The following is a 21,699-nucleotide window of genomic DNA, read 5'->3' as shown; positions in this document are numbered from 1 at the left end:
AGATTTCATACGCCTATCCAGAATTTCTTGCTTTTATTAAAAGGTTCCTCTTCCACGTTGCAAGATTTCTCCAAAATTTCACTTCTCTCTTTGAAGGACTCGCTAATATGCAGGTCGATGTGTCCTACATGCCGGCTATTGAAACACTGCTATTGACAGTGGACAAGGAAGTAATGTTTGTTAGAGGAGATATTTCAATCGGAGTACTGGTTCTTCCAGAAGTTTCACGCAGATTCCCAGCTGCACCAGAAATAACAGTATCTGGACTGTAGTCACTATCATTTCCACCATCTTTGGGAGAATACATTTTGTCATAAAGCAAGTCATTGCAGTCTTCAGAAGATGATGTGCTACTTGATATATTTGATGATTAACTGGAAGTTGAAGATCTGGCAGGAGACACTTGAGGTGCTAGAACTTGAATTTCCTGGATTAAAACATAGAACAGAATAACTGTGCTACTAATTACTTTAAAATATTACTTTAAATATTTAGTAATTAATAACTGACAGTGTGAACACTGCACAACAACTATGAAGATGCTGCTTATTAAGAGCAATGTATACCTGGTTCCTCTAAAGATGTCGAGACTGCACACTCATTTCACATCAAACATTGCTTTGTCCCATCCGGTCCCTTTGCAACAGCCTCTTTTGTTTTAATCAATTTAATATCACCGAGGACTAGCTGAACCAGCACTTCACCAAGGGAAGATGTCACGGTCTACAGAGACTGAAAAAAAGAAGTGTTTGATTGGAGGAAATAAAGATAACCTTGACCTATCTCAGCATTGGGTAAAACTAATTCTGACAATAATGGCATAACTGAAAATAAGCAAATGTTCCTTAAAGAGATGTTCTTTGTAGCAAGAATGACATAATAGCATTTAGTACATAATTTCTACCTAAAATGATGTCCGATTTGTAGCAATAATGTCAAGTTGAAATAGTACAAATGAAGTTAATTATTTCTCGGGGCAAGAATGTCATATTTCCTTATAATATACACACAACCTGGGTGGATATTCAGTGCATACTGCACCATGTCTAAATATGTTATGCATGGGAGATTCTATGACATAATATACTTACTTCCCTCACAACAAGGGTGTTACAACTCCAAATATGTCACTCTTGAATAACCACAGGAGCACGCATTCCAAAGTGCCAAGGCTGCAACTCACATGGTACGGTATTGCTGCACGCATAAGGAACAAAGTAAGGAGGTGAAAGAATGACACAGCCACTCTCTGCGGCTGTGAAGTTGAACTTTGGATTATGCTGTTCTACCAGTTAAAAGTGCAAGTTAGAACCACAACATTGGTATACATTGCTCAAAACAGGCTGTTTTCGAGTTATGAAATATTTCATGAGTGATGTATAGTAACTATGGAGGTCGAGTCATGAGTCATGGCAACTATCTTTTTTCTCCCGAAGAGCAGACAACATGGAAAATCTAAGATATGCATTTGGAAACGTACGGTATGAACTTGCGTATGGTGCCACTAGATGGTGCATGTAAACAGTGTGGGTCTAAGCATGCCCCCAATTTCAGTGTGTGAGTGACAGCGTCACAAAATGGAAGTCAACAAGCAGGAGCAATGATCATATATTAAAATAGCAGTTCTCCGTGGCAGAAATGCACGCCAATGCCATGCAGAGCTGCGGGAAGCATTAGGTGTGCGACTATGATTAATCCCCAAAGTCAAGAAGCCATCACGTGGACAAAGGTTTGCTAACAAAGAGGACATCGTAACAGCATTTCGGAGAGAGGTGTCACACGTTAGCAATACACATGCAATGAATGGTATTCAGCGCCTGCCCCACCGCTGGCAACGCACAGTGGAAACCTTGGGCGATTATTTCGAAGGTCTGTAACCAGTGGAGACGACCTCTTTGTACATAGTCTTGTGTATTTGCTGTCTATACCATAACAAAACAATGTTTACCAATGGCCTGTGTTCTGTCACTTTCCTACGAGAATCTCCTGAAGTCAGAATTTTTTTTTGCCATTCTTTTTACATCACACTGGTGCAGATAGGTCTTATGGCGACGATGGGACAGGAAAGACCTATAAATGGGAAGGAAGCTGCCGTGGCCTTCATTAAGGTACAGCTCCAGCATTTGCCTGGTGTGGAAAAGGGAAACCACGGAAAACCATCTTCAGGGCCGCCTACAGTAGGGTTTGAACCCACTATCTCCCGGATGCGACCTCACAGCTGCGCGCTCCTAACCGCACGGCCAACTCATCCAGTGTCAAAATTTGTCTTCAGGCACTATGCATAAGTACATGCCCTATATTTCCAAATACTTATCTTAGATTTTCCGTGCTGTCTCCTGTTTGTGAGAATAAGAATAGTTGCCATGACTTATGACTCGACTCTCGTATGATTAAGTCCACCTCCGTAATGTAAAGGTTAGCGCTATTAGATACAGTCCTAGGGGCACCCGGTCTGATTCCCGATACTGCCAGAAATGTAAGACTGATATGAGGGCTGGAAATGTGGTTACAACACTACATGCAGCTCATTTTTATTTGGAGTGAGCCTGCTAAGTGCTGCACCGCCTCAAGACGAGGACATGAATTTAAGTTTGATTACGCATTTGTGATGATGATGCTTGTTTAAAGGAGCCTAACATCTAGGTCATTGGCCCCTAATGGTACGAAATGAGAAGAAATGAAATGACAAATTAAAAGCCCCAAAAGTCCACTGACCACAATTCAAAATGTGAGGATGAAGAATCAATGAATGGATATGAATTTAAAACGATCAGTGGAATCGACCCACAGTGCCTCACATGCACAGAAGCTGACGTAGAACAATAGTATTATTGACCAAGGGACTACTTTTATAGCACACTACTGAATCAATGATACTGGTAGTCGAAAGGGTTCCAAAATCCAATTCAGCGGCCCCTCACAATGATACTTATCGCTAGAAAAGTAGAACCATGATATTTGTCATGTTGCGATACTAATCAAGAGTAGCGTAGACTCGCAGTGTTCAACACATTATGGTACTACTCACAGGTAATGAAATTTGCACATGTATTACAGACATACACTGTTTCGCATATTTACAGGCAACATAAACCTATGGTTTTCATCACATAAGGGTACTAACCACAAGGACTCGTACTATCCCATGGTGTTCCTCACATAGTGGGTACTAATCATAGGCAGGCCAGAACTGTGGGTTCTGTCATCCCATGGTGTCGCTCATATAGTGCTACCAATCACAGGTACTGTAAAAGCCATCGCGCTCACAGTTGCTACTAATCACAAACCTATTTGGTACCCAACATAGTGGTACTACGCGTAAGTAAAAGCGACCCATGGTGTTCACCGCTTGATGGTACTAATCACAAGGAGTTTCATGGTTATAATTTAATCCCTTGGTCGCCCCTTTTAGTCGCCTCTTACGACAGGCAGGGGATACCGTGGGTGAATTCTTCGTCTGCGTCCCCCACCCACAGGGGGTTGTGTGTTTGGTCCACAAGAGGTATTTTATTTCCCTCAAGTCCGCCGGCAGGCCGGTTAGGACCCCCTCTATCCGCCACTTGGGACACGCCATGTGGGACCATCACCTCTCCCCCTGCTATGCCAGCGTAGTAGGTTCGTGGATTACGCATTTGTAAAGTATCGTATTTCTGCAAGCTATTTATATTTTGTAATGTAGGCTTATTTTTGTAATTATATTTATCTACAGCCTTTTAAATCTATTTTATCAGGTCGTGATGGAATACTATAAAATTTTGCAGTTTGCTCTGTATTACAGTATAATAATAATAACAACAATAACAATAACAATACTAATAATAATAATAATCATAATAATATACTGGCTATTATTAACACAATGGTAATAGAATACAATAGTTTATGTAATATTGTAATGTGTACTTAAATTATCACGTACTGCAGCTTGCCTTGCAAATATAACATTCCTACAATAATTTGTAATTATTAACCTATCTGTAAAATGGTTAAAAGAAGTTTTGTATTAATTAAAAATATTTAAACCCCTAGTTACTTCGAGATTTACTGCTAAGGTCCACCATCTTTTCAAATCGATTTTTTTGAGGCTGTGAAGGAAAGCTCTAGTAATGCAGCCAGCAATATGCACATACTTCTGCCAGAACGTTATGACATTAAAAAAATAATAATCTGAAAACAGTACCAGAAAATGATTGAATAAACGCATGTAAACATTGCACATACTCCAGCTTCTTAAGGCCAGGGGATAATGAACAGGCCTCTTAAGTAGTTCTTGTAATATCCACCCACAGAAGCACATTGCTATATGCATGGACCCTATAGGCATATTCTTATATACATTTATTAATACAAATAAATGCTTTCTATTTTTTTTTATTATGTAAACATATTGCAGCATGTTTGGACATGTGTCTGGAATATACTGTGTAAGAACTAATATTCTACAAGAAGTATTGAACACTTCTGTTTTGAAATTATGATTTATGTTGCAATAATTATTAAGTTATGTACCGTATTCCTCCAAATCAAAGATAGTGATTTTTACTCCGAATCTCTGGTGGAAAAAAAAAAAAAAAAAAATCACAGGTCATCTTGCATTCGTGACCTAACAGTAATGAACACCATTGTCAGCTACCATGGTAACCAGGCTGCTTTCCTTCAACTCCACCCTGCATACGCTGGAAACTCTTTGACCATTAAAGTCCGCATCTTTATTTAACATTGCTAGCCACGGCGGTCGACTGTAGAGTGCCTCTCTGTAAAGTCACTGGTTCTCGGGAAATAGTGAAGAAAGAATGATATTCTACTAGCCTCTACAAAAAATTTTCTCAAATCTGCAGAATGGCATCAAAACATGCAAGATTTCTAAGTCTTGGAAAGGCCATGGCTACGCAATGGTAGAATTATAACATGTCTACTGTACCCGACACTTAGTAAAATTAGGCCTAACAGTTTTTTAGACGGCAGGAATATTTTTGTAATGGATCGTCATTTTGTAAAGACACATGAACAGGCATTGCTGGCAAATTTTCACTGGGTTCTCATCGATATTATGCCAATTTTAAGTTAATGGTTATTAAACTCGTAGAAATGAGTAATTGTGCAGCTGAAAGAAAATATGGCACAACTTAAGTTGATGTTCCGCGATAGCGTGAAGACAAAGATACGGTAGAATGCGACTGTGCAAAAATTAATGCATTCAGTGGCCAACAACGACACTTTAAGGAGGTCGAAGATGAAATTGTGAGGTATGTGTGCGAAAACCACAAAGGCAGAATGGCCATACTACGGCGCAATAAACTTGTTGACTTTCAACGTCCATGTCCGTCTCGCTAGCCGATGAAGTCGCCGAAGCTGGGAAGCAAGACATGACTAGCGGCAGCCAGTTGTACCTAACACTTGGTTAAAGTAACAGTTTTAAGGGCAGCATGAATATTTTTGGATGGTTCATCGTATTGTAGACACACGTGCAACAGGTATTGCCAGCAAATTTTCAACGGGTTCTCTTTGATATTATGATGGGAATTATAATTACCAGTAATGGTTATTAAACTCGCAGAAATGGAGAATAATTGGGCAGCCATAAGAAAATATGGCGTAACTAAACCTGATGTTTGGCGTTGGTGTGCAGACAAAGATAGACTACAAGTGCATACTGTACAAGAAAAGCAATCATATTTCACAAAGTAATTTTTAAGCCCGATTTAATTTTTTGGAGAAAATGGGGGTCGTCTTGCATTTTCGGTTGTCTTGGATTCGTAGAAATATGGGTAATTGATTCTCTCTCCTATTTCTAAGCTTATTTTATTTTCACGTAAATATGATTGAAGATAGTTTTGGAGATTGTCATTCAGTATCACAGTATGAGGTATATGATTATTGTTTGCTATCATTCAGACAATGCAGCAGCTTCCTTTGTACACAGTGGTCGGAAACAACGTGAACCGATTATATGAACATTAGAGCATTGGTCATACCGGTAATTAACTTGAAAAATTACATCGATATATCGCACTGTTCGCTTTTTATCAGCTGCTGAAGTTTGCCAATCAGATTGCTACGTGGGCGAATTCAAATGGGCTTGATGAGATGGTGTTGGACGTGGCTTGGTCGGGCTTGCGAGCCATGCCGAGTAAAGAGCATCAAACACTATCACACCGTCAGTTTCAACCAATGACAGTGCAGCATGCTTGGTATGGGCCAACCTATCAGCAGGGAGGTTCTTGTTCAAGTCCTTCTCCTGGAGAAATTAAATGTATTTTACTCATGTATTAGACACACTTTTTTTCCACCTTGCACCAAAAAGTTGGTGTCCAATATGCGATAACCTCGAATTTTATGTAGTGAATACATGGCTTCTAGACCACAGTCTAATATAACAGTCGCGAAGCTCTGATGATATTTTTCATCCGAGGCGACTACAGCATTCCAAGCGGCGAGGTAGAGGCAACTTGGTAGCAGACAACAGGGAACAAATTACCACTACAGTCTAAAATGGTAATAACTTCTGAACCATTCATGCAAATGATGTCCTGACAAGGTTATTGTAATCCTTATGAAATAGTGGAGGAGGTCATACAATTTATTTCGATGAGGAGTTCGAGGATAATCTATATATATAGAATAACTTGTCCTGACTGACTGATTCATCATCGCTGAGCCGAAACTACTGGACATAGAGAAATTAAATTTTGGGGGTACATTCATATTAACATGTAGGTGCTCGCTAAGGGAGGATTCTTGGATATTCCGTCACTAAGGGGGTGAAAAGGGGGCTGAATTTAAAAAAAGGATATATCTATATCTCAAAAACTTGAAGGTTTAGAGTCATTAAAATTGGTATTTGTAATCTCCTTTAAAAACAAAGAAACACACATTTTTTGTTTTTGGAAAATCCCATGAAGGGCGGGGGGAAAGGGGGGGGGGGAAGTGGTTGAACACCTTTTATCAGGAGACTTATATCTTCAAAAACTGAAGACGTTACAGTCATGAAAATTTAAATTTGGAACCTCCTCTAAAAATAAACATGTACTTTTTGTTTTTGGAAAATCCAAATAATGGGGGGTGAAATTTTAAAATGAGTATCTACATCTCAAAACTTGAAAAGTTTACAGATGTAAAAATTGATATTTAGAAACTCCTTTAAAAATAAAAACACATATTTTTTGTTTTTGGAAAATCCCAATAGGAGGGGTGAAAAGTGAGAATAAGGGGTTGAATGGCTTTAATGAGGATACTTATATTTCAGAAACTGAAGACATTACAGACCTAAATATTTGTATATGGGATCTTCTTTAAAAATAAAGAAACATTTACTTTTTTTTGTTTTTGGAAAATCCAATTAATGGGGGTTAAACGGGAGTGACAAATTGGGGTGAATTTTTAGAAAGACTAAATCTACAGTGTATCTCAGAAACGTAAAATGTTACAAACGTAAAAACTGGTATTTGCAATTTCCTGTTAAAGTAAAGAAACAGGTATTCTTGGAAAATCCAATGAAGATAGGGGGGGGGGGGGGGGGAAGTGAAAAAATTGAAAAATTAATTGAATTAATTGTATGAGGATACTTACATCTAATAAAAACTAAAGTTGTTGCAGACATGAAAATTGGTATTTAGACCTTCTTTAAAAATAAAACGCACTTTATTTGGGGGGGGGGGGGGGTTAATCATCTTTGGGGGTGGGTGTGAAAAGGAGTTGAATTCGTTTCATGAGGACACATATCTCAGAAAGTGAAGATAATGTGTAGTTTGAAGATCCTTTACTAATAAAGAAACAAATATATTTTGCTGGAAAATTCACTTAAGAGGGGGGGGATGTGGAAGGAAGTGAAAGAAGTGAATTATTTTTATGGGGATACTTATATCTCAAAACTGAAGGTAACACACATTAATAGTGGTATTTGGAATCTCCTTTAAACATTAAGAAACACGGCATCTTTTTTTCCGGGGGGGGGGGGGGGGGAAACAACATAACCGCGGTGGGGTGAAAAAGGAGGTGAGACCAATTGATTTTACTGTTCATAATGTACTTATAAGGAGCCTCCGTGGCTCAGCGGCAGCGCGCTGGCCTCTCACTGCTGGGTTCCGTGGTTCAAATCCCGGTCACTCCATGTGAGATTTGTGCTGGACAAAGCGGAGGCGGGACAGGTTTTTCTCCGGGTACTCCGGTTCTCCGTCATCATTCATTCCAGCAACACTCTCCAATATCATTTCACTTCATTTGGCATTCATTAATCATTGCCCCTGAGGAGTGCGACAGGCTTCGGCAGCCGGCACAATTCCTATCCTCACCGCTAGCTGGGGGCTTTATTCATTCCATTCCTGACCCGGTCGAATGACTGGAAACAGGCTGTGGATTTGAATGTACTTACTCTGATCATAAACCGATCATTTTTAATCTTTCCTGGGTTAGTTTTCAAGAGCCATCTTTTCCTTTGGAGACCCTTCTTAGAATACAGTCGATTCTCCTGGCATATGAATAAAAATTTAAACACATATGAAATAAACGACAGGAATGAGATTGACCGTTCAATTGTTCACCTCTATAATAAGGTCAATCATGCACGGAAGTATGTCATTCATATCGCCAGAAATCCTGCGCACTTACCTACGGGCGACAATCATGCTGGTCATATTGTCATCACTGACAATGGCAGCAGATGTAATTTACCGCCAAGTAGCGGTCTTGCATCTTGCTGTGGGGTCCAGAACATCAATAATAATAATAATAATAATAATAATAATAATAATAATAATAATAATAATAATAATATCCTGGACCGTCGTCAAAATGTGCGGATGGCACTGGAAATGGGCCCTGGATGGGTATTGACTACGAATGCAGTCCGGCCGCGGGTTCAGTACCGCCAAGGATCCCAAGGCGACACCACCCCGGATCTCCTCAAGGATTTGATCCAAATTAAAAATGTTTATAGGAAAAGATGGCAAAGATTAAGGGACCCAACTGACTGGGTCAAATACCTGGACCTAGCCCGGGAAGTACGAAATCGATTGGTGGAAAGAAGATTGAAAAATGGGAGGAACTTTGCCGTAACCTCTCAGAAAACGAGTCAGATCGCGAATATCGGTGGATTATATATAAAATGTTAAGCATTCAATTATAAATTTCACTATAATACCGTAGCGAAGCATGGGTACCTTGCTAGTATCGAAATATTTATTTAATATTAAGGAGTTATTTTTCTTTACCGCAGACTATAACACAAAATCGCTTTTAGAGGGCAACCGGTTCAAAATAAGTACATAGGGGAGACCGGGGCAAGGTGACGAATCAACCATAACTTTTGTAGTATTCTGTTCACTAAGTTGGCTACTATGTGACGTTGGGCCTGATATCTCACAGGTATAACTTACATGTAGAAGGAAATTCCTTTCAGTCTGAGACATGCAGTGGTAGGGGGGTGTCTGTCTGGTGCTGTTGCACTAAAATATCTGAGGTATGTGCAGTAAGCTTCTACTACTAGTGTGCTCACAATACAAATTAACTGTTTTATTTTCTTTAAATGTCAATGTATTTCTTACTTACTTCAGTGTTAACTGAATCTTGATTGTAAGATGTCTGTCGATTATAAGGACAAACCGCTTCCTAAGCAACAGGAACTCAAGGGAGACTTCATTAGTTAGTCGGAACATAGAAAAAATGATGAACTCTTCTCAGAAGAACTCTTAAGGTTTCACTTTACTTTTTCCTGCCTGCTGGCTCTTCAGAAATGTGTGCGCGTGGGTTTTGTATTCGAGAATCATTCAAGACGAATATTTTCGCACTGCAAGATGTGTGGTTAAGGTTATTTTTAATATGTATAACTTTTGCTTTCTCAACGATTCATTTGTTTCTATATTCGTCCCTGTTTTTATCTCATTGTAAGATGTGTATTGTTTAATGTAACACCTTGTGTAATATAAATGCCTACATGCTAGCCTATTTCCCACATTTTGGCTGATGACGACGCCAAACAGCGTCGAAACTAGTTCCAAGTGCAATTATATGTTATAAATAAACTATAACATTTTTGTATTGAAAAGGTGGACCCTTTTAAGTTTTCCTATCTTCCTAAGCAACCTGCGGCAAGATGACGGGGGGCAAGTTGATGAATTCGTCATCTTACCCCATGCCAGCTATAGGCTACACGTAGTCACCTGTTCCCTTACGCTAATTACAAAAATGCCCAGAAATTATCAGCGGAAGACGGACAGACCTATCACAACGAGGAAAAAGAGCTAGGAGACCAGCATCCATCATAACCAGCACACCCATGAAGGACATGCTTCAACAAAAATAAATCTGAAAAAAGAGTAGGAATGTAAAACCCAGAGAAGAGAAGTAGCCAGGCAGCTGGGCTTCATATCCGAATCTGACAATCTGCTGCAAGAAAATTCTGCATGTCCTGTGTGTGAAGAAAAGTATGTTCATCCTCCAAATGAAGACTGGATTCAGTGTGATAACTGTAAAGTGTGATGACATGAAGACTGCTCAAGTTATGAAGGCAGTGGATGGTTTCTCTGTGATATGTGCGGAGTATATTCTTCTTCTTCTTAATCTGTTTACCCTCCAGGTTCAGTTTTTCCCTCGGACTCAGCGAGGGATCCCACCTCTACCGCCTCCCTCAAGGGAAGTGTCCTGGAGCTTCAGACTTTGGGTCGGGGATACAACTTGGGAGAATGACCAGTACCTGGAACCTCGCCCAGGCGGCCTCACCTGCTATGCGGAACAGGGGCCTTGTAGAGGGATGGGAAGATTGGATAGGACAGGCAAGGAAGAGGGAAGGAAGCGGCCGTGGCCTTAAGTTAGGTACCATCCTGGCATTTGCCTGGAGGAGAAGTGGGAAACCACGGAAAACCACTTCTAGGATGGCTGAGGTGGGAATCAAACCCACCTCTACTCAGTTGACCTTCCGAGGCAGAGTGGACCCCGTTCCAGCCCTCGTACCGTTTTTCAAATTTCGTGGCAGAGCCGGGAATCGAACCCGGACCTCCGGGGGTGGCAGCTAATCACGCTAACCACTACACCATAGAGGTGGACGTGGAGTATATTCCAGTTTAAAACTGTTTTCTTCAGAGTTCTTGTATTCAGTGTAGTAATTTTAGCAGGAACTTCTAAAAATTATTTTTAATTTACTTTAAATTATTTTAACATTTTTCAAATATATGTTCTTTAGAAATGTATATCCTTGTGTAGTACATAATTAAAATCAAGTTACTTCAAGTTTTCATGGCATGTTTTACAAATTTCAGTGAAATTTGATGTTGAAGCACTTGAGAAGAATGCTCGTTATCTTACCCCAATAGGTTTGTCAACTTACCCCGGGCACGGGGTAAGATGACGAATTTACATAAAATTAAACTTTACTACTTTATGAAAAAGCTATTAAAACTAGAACTTTGAAAATTGCAGAACTGTTGCATAAAAAGATAGGCAGTAATACACACGTCATTACAGGCGTAAAACACACCATGTTCTGGCGGAATGTTGAAACGAACCTTATCATCGTCAACTTGCCCCAGTCTCCCGTACCATTGTGGACTTTTTTGTAGAGGTTTCCATGCTCTACAATTCGTATGCTTACACTTGGGGTCTATCGTTGACGGTTCAGGCAGCGTAAGCCAAGAAAGCAAGTGACCGACCGACCGACATCGAACCTGCCAAGTTGGTCTAAGAAGGCCAGCGCTCTACCATGGTGGATCACTTGCTTTGTTGCCTTACGCTGCCTGAACCGTCAATGATAGACCCCAAGTGTAAGTGTACCTCTACAAAAAAGTCCGCGATCGTATATACCTATTTCGAACCAGTTGGCCTCTAGAAGCCATTTTATGTTGTAGTCCGCAGTGAAAAAACATAACTCCTTAGGATTAAATAGATATTTCGATATTATCCTCTAACTCCTCATCAAAATAAATTGACGTCGTCCACTATTTCATAAGGATTACAATAACCTTGTCCGGACATTATTTGCATAAATGGTTGAGAAGTTATGACCATTTTAGACTGGTGGTAATTCGTTCCCTGTTGTCTGCTAGGAAGTTGCCTCTACCTCACCACTAGAGGTGCTAGTGTCGCTCCAGCTGTCAAGTGGATGAACCTTCGTCTTATCAGAGCTTGTGATACAAATTCTTATAATTTTCTTAATTACCACCTATTCAATACAATAAAAACATAGTACAAACTTATATATTTTTTTTAAGATGTTTATTATGGTACATGTTTCGCTCCTTTTTGTGAGCATCATCAGCCAACTATCATTCACTTAAGGTTGTATAAGATCATGAAACAATTCTTTTGGATCAAGATTATTCCTATAAAACTAATTGACAAATCTTATAACATTTTAAAAGTCACACAACAATAAAATTATGTCTAAGTTAAAACTTTTTGTCTAAAATCTTTCTAACATTTTGTTGATGAAACTCATCTGGTGAACATCTTTTAAATTGTTTGAAAAAATAAATTAAAAAAACTTTTGATATCTGGCTAATTGTATTGATTCATGTTGCTTAACTTGTGTGATTGTCGTTAAAATTTCGTAAACTATATTGACAATTTTCTGCAGTTGATAATTGTCTATGTTATGGGCAATTGACTTGTTCTCGTTGCTGGAGTAACATTTATACAAATGTATTGGTATTAATTTTATATTTTCAATAGGATAATATTGTTTGTGAACCAACTTGTTGAGGAAACACTTTCTAATGTGATAATGGATTTAAAATGTTCTTGTACATTCCATAATGGCTTGTTGGTATATCTGTAATGAAAGATAAAAAATTATATGTTTATGGTTTTGATTATAATTCTGTATAACTTCTTATTGGAAGAATTGTCACTTACTTTTCTTTCTGCTGCGTAATTGTTTGGAGTTACTCCTAGCCTCTTGAGAACTACTACTTGTTCTGTTTGCACTTCTTGTATTATATAAGTGAATGTGGATGAGTTTACATTTTGGCGGGGAGTGGGAAGGGGCAGTTAAGGTAGGCGGTGCATTGATAGCTGTAGTAGATTGTGGAGGGGATTGTCTAGGAGAAGTAAGGGGACAAGTTGAGTTTGTGTGCGTCAATAAGCCATTAACTTTTGTCGGATTAAAATGTTTATAGAATTTATTTATATCTGATTTAAGCATTTGTATTAGTTCCGGTAATTGTACTAAGATGGGGTTCTTTATTTCAATTTCGTCATTTAGGTTTTTATTTTTGTTGTATTGTTGATCTAAATAAATGTATATGTTTTCCAATTCCGTCATTTCTTTTCCTTTTTCTACTCTTAAAATTTTTAAATCCCTTTCAATAGTTGTAAAACTGTGTCCAGTTTCTAGCATGTGTGCACCCATTGCAGAATGTTTCTTGTGTTTGGTTGCATTTACATGTTCGAGATATCGTATCATAAAGCTTCGGTCAGTTTGACCAACGTACGAAAAATTGCATTCTGTGCACGCGAGTCTATATATTCCAGATCCTTGATATTGATTACTATTTATATTAACTTTATTGTGGTTGAAGAAAATATTTTTTTATCTTTCATTACAGATATACCAACAAGCCATTATGGAACGTACGAGAACATTTAAAATCCAATATCACATTAGAAATTGTTTCATCAACAAGTTTGTTCACGAACAATATTATCCTATTGACAATATAAAATTAATACCAATACATTTGTATAAACGTTACTCCAGCAACGAGAACAAGTCAACTGTCCATAACAGACAATTATCAACTGCAGAAAATTGTCAATGTAGTTTACGAAATTTTAACGACAATCACACAAGTTAAGCAACATGAATCAACACAATTAGCCAGATATCAAAAGCTTTTTATTTTTACTTATTTTTTATTTTTTCAAACAATTTAAAAGATGTTCATCAGACGAGTTTCGTCAACAAAGTGTTAGACTTAGAAAGATTTTAGACAAAAAGTTTTTAACTTTTTTTTTATTGTTGTGTGACTTTTAAAATGTTATAAGATTTGTCAATTAGTTTTATAGGAATAATCTTGATCCAAAAGAATTGTTTCATGATCTTATACAACCTTAAGTGAATGATAGTTGGCTGATGCTCACGAAAAGGAGCGAAACATGTACCATATAAACATCTTAATAAATATGTAAGTTTGTACTATGTTTTTACTGTATTGAATAGGTGGTAATTAAGAAAATTACAAGAATTTGTATCACAAGTAGATCTTCAATACGGACGAAGAAGATGAAATTTATAACCTGCAATTATCAGAGCTTCGCGACTGTATATTTTAGACTGTGTTCTAGGCTATAAAGAGCTATAAATTATACGTGTAAACATTCAGCACTATTCTTTAACAAACTTATGAATGTATTTGAGTTATACTGGCTATTTTCATTTGAAGGCAGTATTTCTAAATGTAAAAAAAATAATAATTGGTGAACACTATTTTTAGGCCTACATATAAAGTAAATACAGTCAGTTCTAGTTACTCTTATCACATCATTTGTTTTATCTCATTAATTCCTCTTTTTAGGCTGACGTCAGGAAGGGCATAATATCATAAAAACTCTCTACGAAGATTCATCCAACTTCATACTAGACCCCGTTGAGAAAAGGGATATTATGCAATATTCATACAAAAGAACTTAATGGCCAGTCATTTGTGTCTGTTAGTTGAGCAGTAGGCCTTCCACACAGTAAACCTGAGTAAACCTAATCACTGGTTTAGTTTGAATTATAGTCTTGTGCCGCTAACTTCCCTGCTTCTGGCATGTCGTCATTCCAAATGACATCTTCACTGCCATCGTCAGCCATGTATTGAGAGCTTCCGAGATGGAGGTCCTGTCTTTTTTGAAACTTAAAAAAAAAAGTAGTTTCGTTCGTGATACAGAGTACAAGCAATGAGAACTTATTCCCAAATGGTTTCAGATGGTCTCTGATATTCCCAGTGGATGTATGTGTAGCAGAAGCCACTACTTCCGAATAAAGCCGTGCTGTAGAAAGCGTGCCAAACAACCAGCTGATAACCAGTGTACGTTATGAATTGTATTTCTGAATGTAATACATAGTGACTGGAAGCGTTCTTTGGATAACTGCTGCTGTTGAAAGCGAAACCCTTATTTTAAAGTATATTTCATGCTTGTTCTCCACATTTATCACATCAAGATTTACCTAAACAGCTGTAAATGAGATAGAGACCGCAATGTTTAGGTCAGGTACGCTATGAAGTGCCCGCATAGTGCCAGAAGTTCCACAACGGGAAGATTAAAAATAAATAATAGGTAAGTTTGCCGCATTTATGAATAACGAGTTTTATCATATTTAATTTCATACGATCGTCTCCATTTCTTTATTAACACACAGTACGTTTTGTTTGGAGTGTCCGAAAATCATTAAGTGGGGACTTAAAATAATAATAATAATAATAATAATAATAATAATAATAATAATAATAATAACAATAATAACAATAATAATAATAATAATAATTCAAAGAAGTGGACTCTTTTTTAGAAGAAGATCAGTCAGCGTAAGACAGCGGTACGGGCGACCAGGACCGAGTGGACGAATGCGCTACCAACCCTATTCCGTGGCACAGTCTACAGTTGCCATCTTACAACAAAGGGCTACCTCTACCATCAGAGCAGAAAGTCTACCAAATCAGCTTGGCCATTAAGGATCTATTGGCGGTCATCCCAGCCGGGTGCGACCATCACAATGCTGCAACGACTGAGCACTCAGTGCTTGGCCCCACCTGGACCTTGCCCAGCGCAAGTACTTCAACAGGGTGAACTTTTATCTAGCAACGGCGCAGGGCTGGGATGTCGCAGTCCAGGTGGACCAGGCCACCAGCAACCAGGTAGCAGTCTTGCCAGATGGCTTTCTGTACACCCCGACGCCTTGTCCAGCCGCAGTCTCCTGCAGGGCCACCTCCACTCGGCCGGGAAGAGGACGCAGAACTCGCGGGGCGAGGAGCAAACAGGACAAGACAAAGAGGTCCCCTGCCTTTGGACATCGACAGACCTCTCCCCGCCGGCTCCAGAGGCAGACCACGCTGTCTACACTTCAACGATCCCTCACAGGACTCCCACCGCTGGATATGAAATTATTTTTCTCTCTTTCTTGCGTTTCCTTTGTATGGTATTGTTTATGTATGTATCATCATTTGCCAAGAATATTCTTTGTGAGCTCCTGTGGGGCACATTATGTCACTGTGATTGTATGTGGAATATTTATAAATTTATATTAAAGCACAGAGGGAGTGCACCCTTCTGGGCCTCCCTCGCTGGTCTCTCGCGGCTAACACCCATCCTGCTCCACACACGCGATAGCCCGCTCAGTATATATGCAGGTGGACGGAGCAGCTCGTGGTCAGTTGGTCGTGAGAGGTGCAGTAACTAATTATTATTATTGTTATTCGTGAGGTACATTGGCGAGTAAAATAATAATTATGGTTGGATTGTTTTTAATCACGTTTTAAAACTACTTCTCTCTCAAAAAAAACTCTATATTGGATCGAGTTAAGAGATATGAAACAATCACTTTGTTAACGATCTCACCTGCTATATTAACACATGGGTGACGGGCCCCGAGAAATCTCGTAGTACACTCGCCAGGGGTAGGTGACGGGCCCCGAGAAATCTCGGTTTTATTCACGACATTGTTTTCGGTCTTCCTGTGACATCTCTTGACCATATCTTGAACTATTTCGGACATGCACATTGAGTAGAATAAATCGTAGATGTATATCTGCCACTTTTCTTTTATTCACGGCCTCTTTTATTCTTTGATTTAGTTTCAAAACGTCGACTTTCTTTCTGCCGGTTCAGTCAATGACAAGATGGAGCGCCCGCGGAATACGGTGTTAGCTGACGACGATATTTTAGAAGAATTATATGCCGATGATCGTTCAAATGGAAACAGTCTAATGAATTAGTGGAAATTGAATGTGAGAGTGATAGTGGAAGTGATATTCAACCCTCTACACGCCGTAATTTACCTAGTGTACTTATTTATTCAAGTGATTCTGACGACGACAACCATGTAAACATTAATGTGTTAGGAATTGACGCTGAAGATGGTTTTGTAAAGGCAGATCGACTACTACTAGGGACATTGAAAAGTACCCATACCAAATTTTAAAGATAAAATATTGACTGGTTTAATATTTATGTAAATTTTTATAATCAAGTGCAGCCTAGTATGCTTAGTAGAAAAATGTCCGGTCTACAGGGTATGTGACAAGCTCAAGCATCCGGTCAGCAATGTGTTAATAGCAACAACCATGAATATTTCTTAACTAAAGTAAACTAGTTTCCTTATCCCGAGGTGCTGCAGCTCTTTTTTTTAGACAGGCTTCCAGTGGAAGGGAGTTGCACGTACAATTTTTACCGAATATTAACCTCCCTGCCAGTTGTAAATCTCTGGCAATATGGTACCAGGAATCAAACTCAGGCTCTCGAGAATGGCAGTTAATTGTACAAACCATTACACTAGTGGAGATTCTTAACTAAAAAACAGACATATATACATGACTGATGCGTGTTTGCAATGCGTGGGTTGGACACGAAACTATTCACCTATTTGGCGACGTCATCAGAGCTGCAGTAGGCCTATGTTACGGAGGTGGACATTTCAACGCGTGTTTTCATTGCGTGGGTTGTATGTATGAAACTATTCACAAATTCGTGCTATGTCATCAGAGCTGCAGTAAGGCTTGTATCCGCTTCGAAGAGGAATCGTTCTTCTGACTAATTACGTTAGCGGGAGTGGCGCCTTTTATGCAAGATCTATTTCTTTTTTCATTTTCTTCGCCTCGAGAAGCCAAAGGGGTGGGGTTCTAATACACGAGTAAATGTGGTATTTCTTCTATTGACGCTCTCAATCTTGTCATAAGCCACGGGCAGACTTAGCAACATCGCCTCGCTTAGTTAACTTCAGCAACTGATAAAATGACAATGGTGTGAGTTACCTAATTATTTTTTTTCCAATTATTTATCAGTATGACCATCGCTCTAATGCCCGTATAACCAGTTTATGCTGTTTCCAACCATCCTGTATATATATATATTTTTTTTTTGCTAGTTGTTTTATGTCGCACCGACACAGATATGTCCTATGGCGACGATGGGACAGGAAGGGGTTAGGAGTGGGAAGGAAGCGGCCGTGGCCTTAATTAAGGTACAGCCCCCACCATGTGCCTGGTGTGAAAATGGAAAACCACGGAATACTATTTTCAGGGCTGCCGACAGTGGGATTCGAACCTTCTATCTCCCGAATACTGGATACTGGCCGCACTTAAGCGACTGCAGCTATCGAGCTCGGTTGTATATATTTCATCCAAGCATAATGCATACATTACTTTTACTTAGTTGATGCTAGAAATATCTACCTTTTCAACTTCAAGATTTACTGCAGTAAACAGACTGAGGAACCTTTCCTGTGTAAAAATGGTCAAACCATAGTGCAGTGGATAATTACTTCAATACTGGAAACTGGGCATAATGTTAGGGTCAATAATTTGTATGGTAGCATTCCACTAGCTGAATCGTTACATAACCAAAAGAAAACTGACCATTACTTGCTACACTAAACAGCAATGAAAAGTAAATTCCACAAAGCTTCAACGCCAATAAAAATGAAAATTTATTTGGATTTCAGCACAATCTTACATTCTGTTCATAAACTGTGAAGAGATCTACAGTTAAGTTAATCTCCAATGTGTATCACAATGCAGTTATTGAAAATGATGGTAAGAAGCTGGAATTTGTTTTATTTCAAAACAGTAAGAAAGGAGGTGTAGATATGAATAACAAGTTACAACATAGCACATGGTATCAATAGGTGGAAACTGTTTTCTACTATCCTTTAATGCGACTGACACCAATGCTTTTGTTACTGAAAGTCCAGTTACAACAAAATGCAAAACATATCAAGGAGAGTATTTTTCATAGAACTGGCAAAAGAATTCATTAAATCTTGGCTGAAGGTGCATGTTGCTGCACCTACCCTATCTAGAAATTTGAAGAAAAAGTACTTAGGACACATGATTGTGACAAGGAAGATACAAAAGGAGGAGATGTGTTATATGGCTCAAGACAGAAAAATAACAAACAAGGTGTGAAGAAAATACAAAGAAAAAATCTGGGGAGAGCATATTAAGAAAATATGTGAGACTTGTGAATAAACTGTTGAAAAAAGAAAAAGAAAAAAGGCTCTCCTGAAGTACAACAAAGTAAGGATTAATTCTTTTCTAACTGCAGTATTTATTTATAGTGGGCCTTGAGCAACACCATGCATGCAAAGGGGAAAGTGGGACGACGAGTGCAAGTAACTAAGATTTCCTATTCTTAAAATACTACCTTCCCACAAGGTGCTGAATGTGTTTAAGGTGATGAAAGTGAGGTATGTTTCCCTGTAATGGAAACAAATTAAAAAAACTTCTGCAGAATGCTTATAAAGAAAATTGTACTGTGACAGTTACTTAGAGTAAGAAAAATATTGGTTTAAAACAGACAGATTTTGTAATGAAATTAAGACCGCAGGGAAATATCTCAGATAACCTATGTGATATTGCATCCAATGGTACTAAGGCAAGGATGTCTGGTTGAAGAAAATGAAGCATCAGTCAGTTCTTAAGATTTAAGATATTATCCAACTTGCTAAATATACTGATCTCATCTTTCCCACCCCTCCATTTCTAGTCTTATTATGCTACAAGCTGCCTCTGTGGATCAGTGGTAGAGTGTCGGCCTCCGGATCCCAAGATAGCGGGTTCAAACCTGGCAGAGGTAGTCGGATTTTTGAAGGGCGGAATGTCCATTCGACACTCCATGTCGTACGATGTCAGCATGTAAAAGATCTCTGGTGACACATTTGGTGTTTAACCAACAAAATTCATTAAAATCTCAGCCACAGACGCCCAAGAGAGTTTCGGTTTACTCGGTCTGCCATCTAGTGGGCCTAGAGTAAAACGGAATGTCGAAATTGACGAGCAGACAGCCAAATGGCGTCAACTTGAAATGTCTGCACACGGTAGCTGAGGCCATATGATTATTATTATTATTATTATTATATTATTCTACAGAAAGTTTTCTGGTTTGAGATTCTAAATATAAAAGATCTCTTATCCATGCTAAAAGAAACACATGAAAATCAGTCGCAGGAAAAAAAAAGTATTGCTTGTTTGCTTACCAATGAGAGCACATATAATGAGATTCTGATTTGCCATCTGTACAAAGGCCTCAGGAACATCTTCCAATGTTGAACGGGAATTATCACTGAACGGTGGTGGTACAGGAATATAATAAAACGGTATTAGCAGGAGACCCAACATTACGAATCCATAAACACCTAGAAAGTAAGCAACAGATAATTAAAGAAAAGAAATATGTAAAATAGATACATGTTGGAATTACAAACAAATAAGATTACATGAAGTGTCAACACAATTGTTATGCCACTGAGGAAGGGAAAACCTTAAAAGGATGTAAATTATGGTTTTTACGACTTGAAACTTTGAGAAACTAATTTAAATATTAAAAGTGAAGATATCTTAACCAAAGTAATTTTGGACTTACAAATGTTAATTTCTCAGAACTTATTTTAAGTAAGCGGAACTCAGCGAGTGTCAAAGCCCTCTGTAACTTGCAAGCGGTGAGGTAGGTAAGAACTGGTAAAGTGCAGACAGGGAAGAATGTAAACAAACCAGCCTGAGAGTTAATATTTATGTAAAAATATTAAATAATAGAATATGAACGTACCTAAATTCAAGTTCTATTGACATCCCTTGTGGTTTAATAAGACTGGCTAAAAGCAAAAATTCATTCATGCACACTAATTTCTCAATGACCATTTATTTAAACACTTCCAGATTCCTCAGAAATATGGGCTGGGCTACAAGTTTAATTATGATAGCAGTGTGAAGCTGAGTGGAGCTGTGCCTACATTTTTGTTCCCCAAAGAGGAATCAAACAAACCGATTCGTGACATCCCACGATAAGTTTGACACATAATACCAACGTCAGTCACTGATGAGAAGAAAAGTACTACTGATGAAAACTGGAAAACCAGATGGTGGTTATAAAACCAATCCTGACATTTACTAAATTGAGTAAAAATGCAGTAGCCCTGCAAGTTCCTGAATTTGCAATCGTACTGTAGGAGTCAGCGGCGGTCGCTACTCGTTTCCGAGAATACGAGTTTCTCCTGCAGGTCCTCTCAAAGTCTTTTGGCTCTGTGGAGATGTTTGCACGAAACATGCAGCCACACAAGTCACGTCTAAAGGTGGGTGGAGGACGTGGTTGGATCTGATATAGTTTCCGCTTTTCATGTGTTTCACTTCTTGTCTGCAATGTGCCTGCTCAGTGAGACACCTTCTGCAGTAGCTTTGCGCCAGAGAATATGGTTTTGTGCAGTTGTTGCCCAAGTGATAGCATTTATGCTGGTGGTATTCATAGTCTTCTTAAGCTGGTCTTTATAACTTTTCAAAGAAGCACCACGAGGCCTTTTGTCATGAGCAATCTCACCGTAGAGAAGTTGTTTAGGCAGTCTGTTATCATTCATACGCTGGATGTGACCAACCCGTCTAAGCCGATGAGTGATGATGAAGGCTTCTATGCTGTTCATATGCGCCTTGTCGAGAACTGCTGCATTGCTTATGTAGTCATCCCATTTGATGTTCATGATGGACCCAAGTTTCTGCTGATGGAAGCGTTCCAGTTCCTTTA

General features: G+C 38.8%; 1 protein-coding gene across 2 annotated transcripts in view; it reads right to left on the bottom strand.

Annotated features, from left to right (window-relative positions):
- Positions 1-21,699, bottom strand: part of Tango9 (transport and golgi organization 9) — a 167,531-nt gene that overhangs the window by 60,359 nt on the left and 85,473 nt on the right. Inside the window, exons 6-7 of one of the 2 annotated variants that reach the window (XR_010859287.2) lie at positions 20,165-20,323; positions 567-732 (exon numbers count right to left, since the gene is read on the bottom strand). Coding sequence is in view for 1 of the 2 variants with exons in the window: in XM_067140926.2 (XP_066997027.2) it covers positions 20,165-20,323 (159 nt within the window). In the remaining variant the exon portion in view is untranslated. The remainder of the gene's footprint in view (positions 1-566; positions 733-20,164; positions 20,324-21,699) is intronic. The other variant, XM_067140926.2, reaches the window with a different exon arrangement.

This window comes from Anabrus simplex, chromosome 2 (genome assembly GCF_040414725.1).
Source record: "Anabrus simplex isolate iqAnaSimp1 chromosome 2, ASM4041472v1, whole genome shotgun sequence".
Lineage (NCBI taxonomy): Eukaryota > Metazoa > Arthropoda > Insecta > Orthoptera > Tettigoniidae > Anabrus > Anabrus simplex.
The sequence above is the reverse complement of the archived record's forward strand: the minus strand, read 5'-3'. Positions and strand labels throughout refer to the sequence as shown.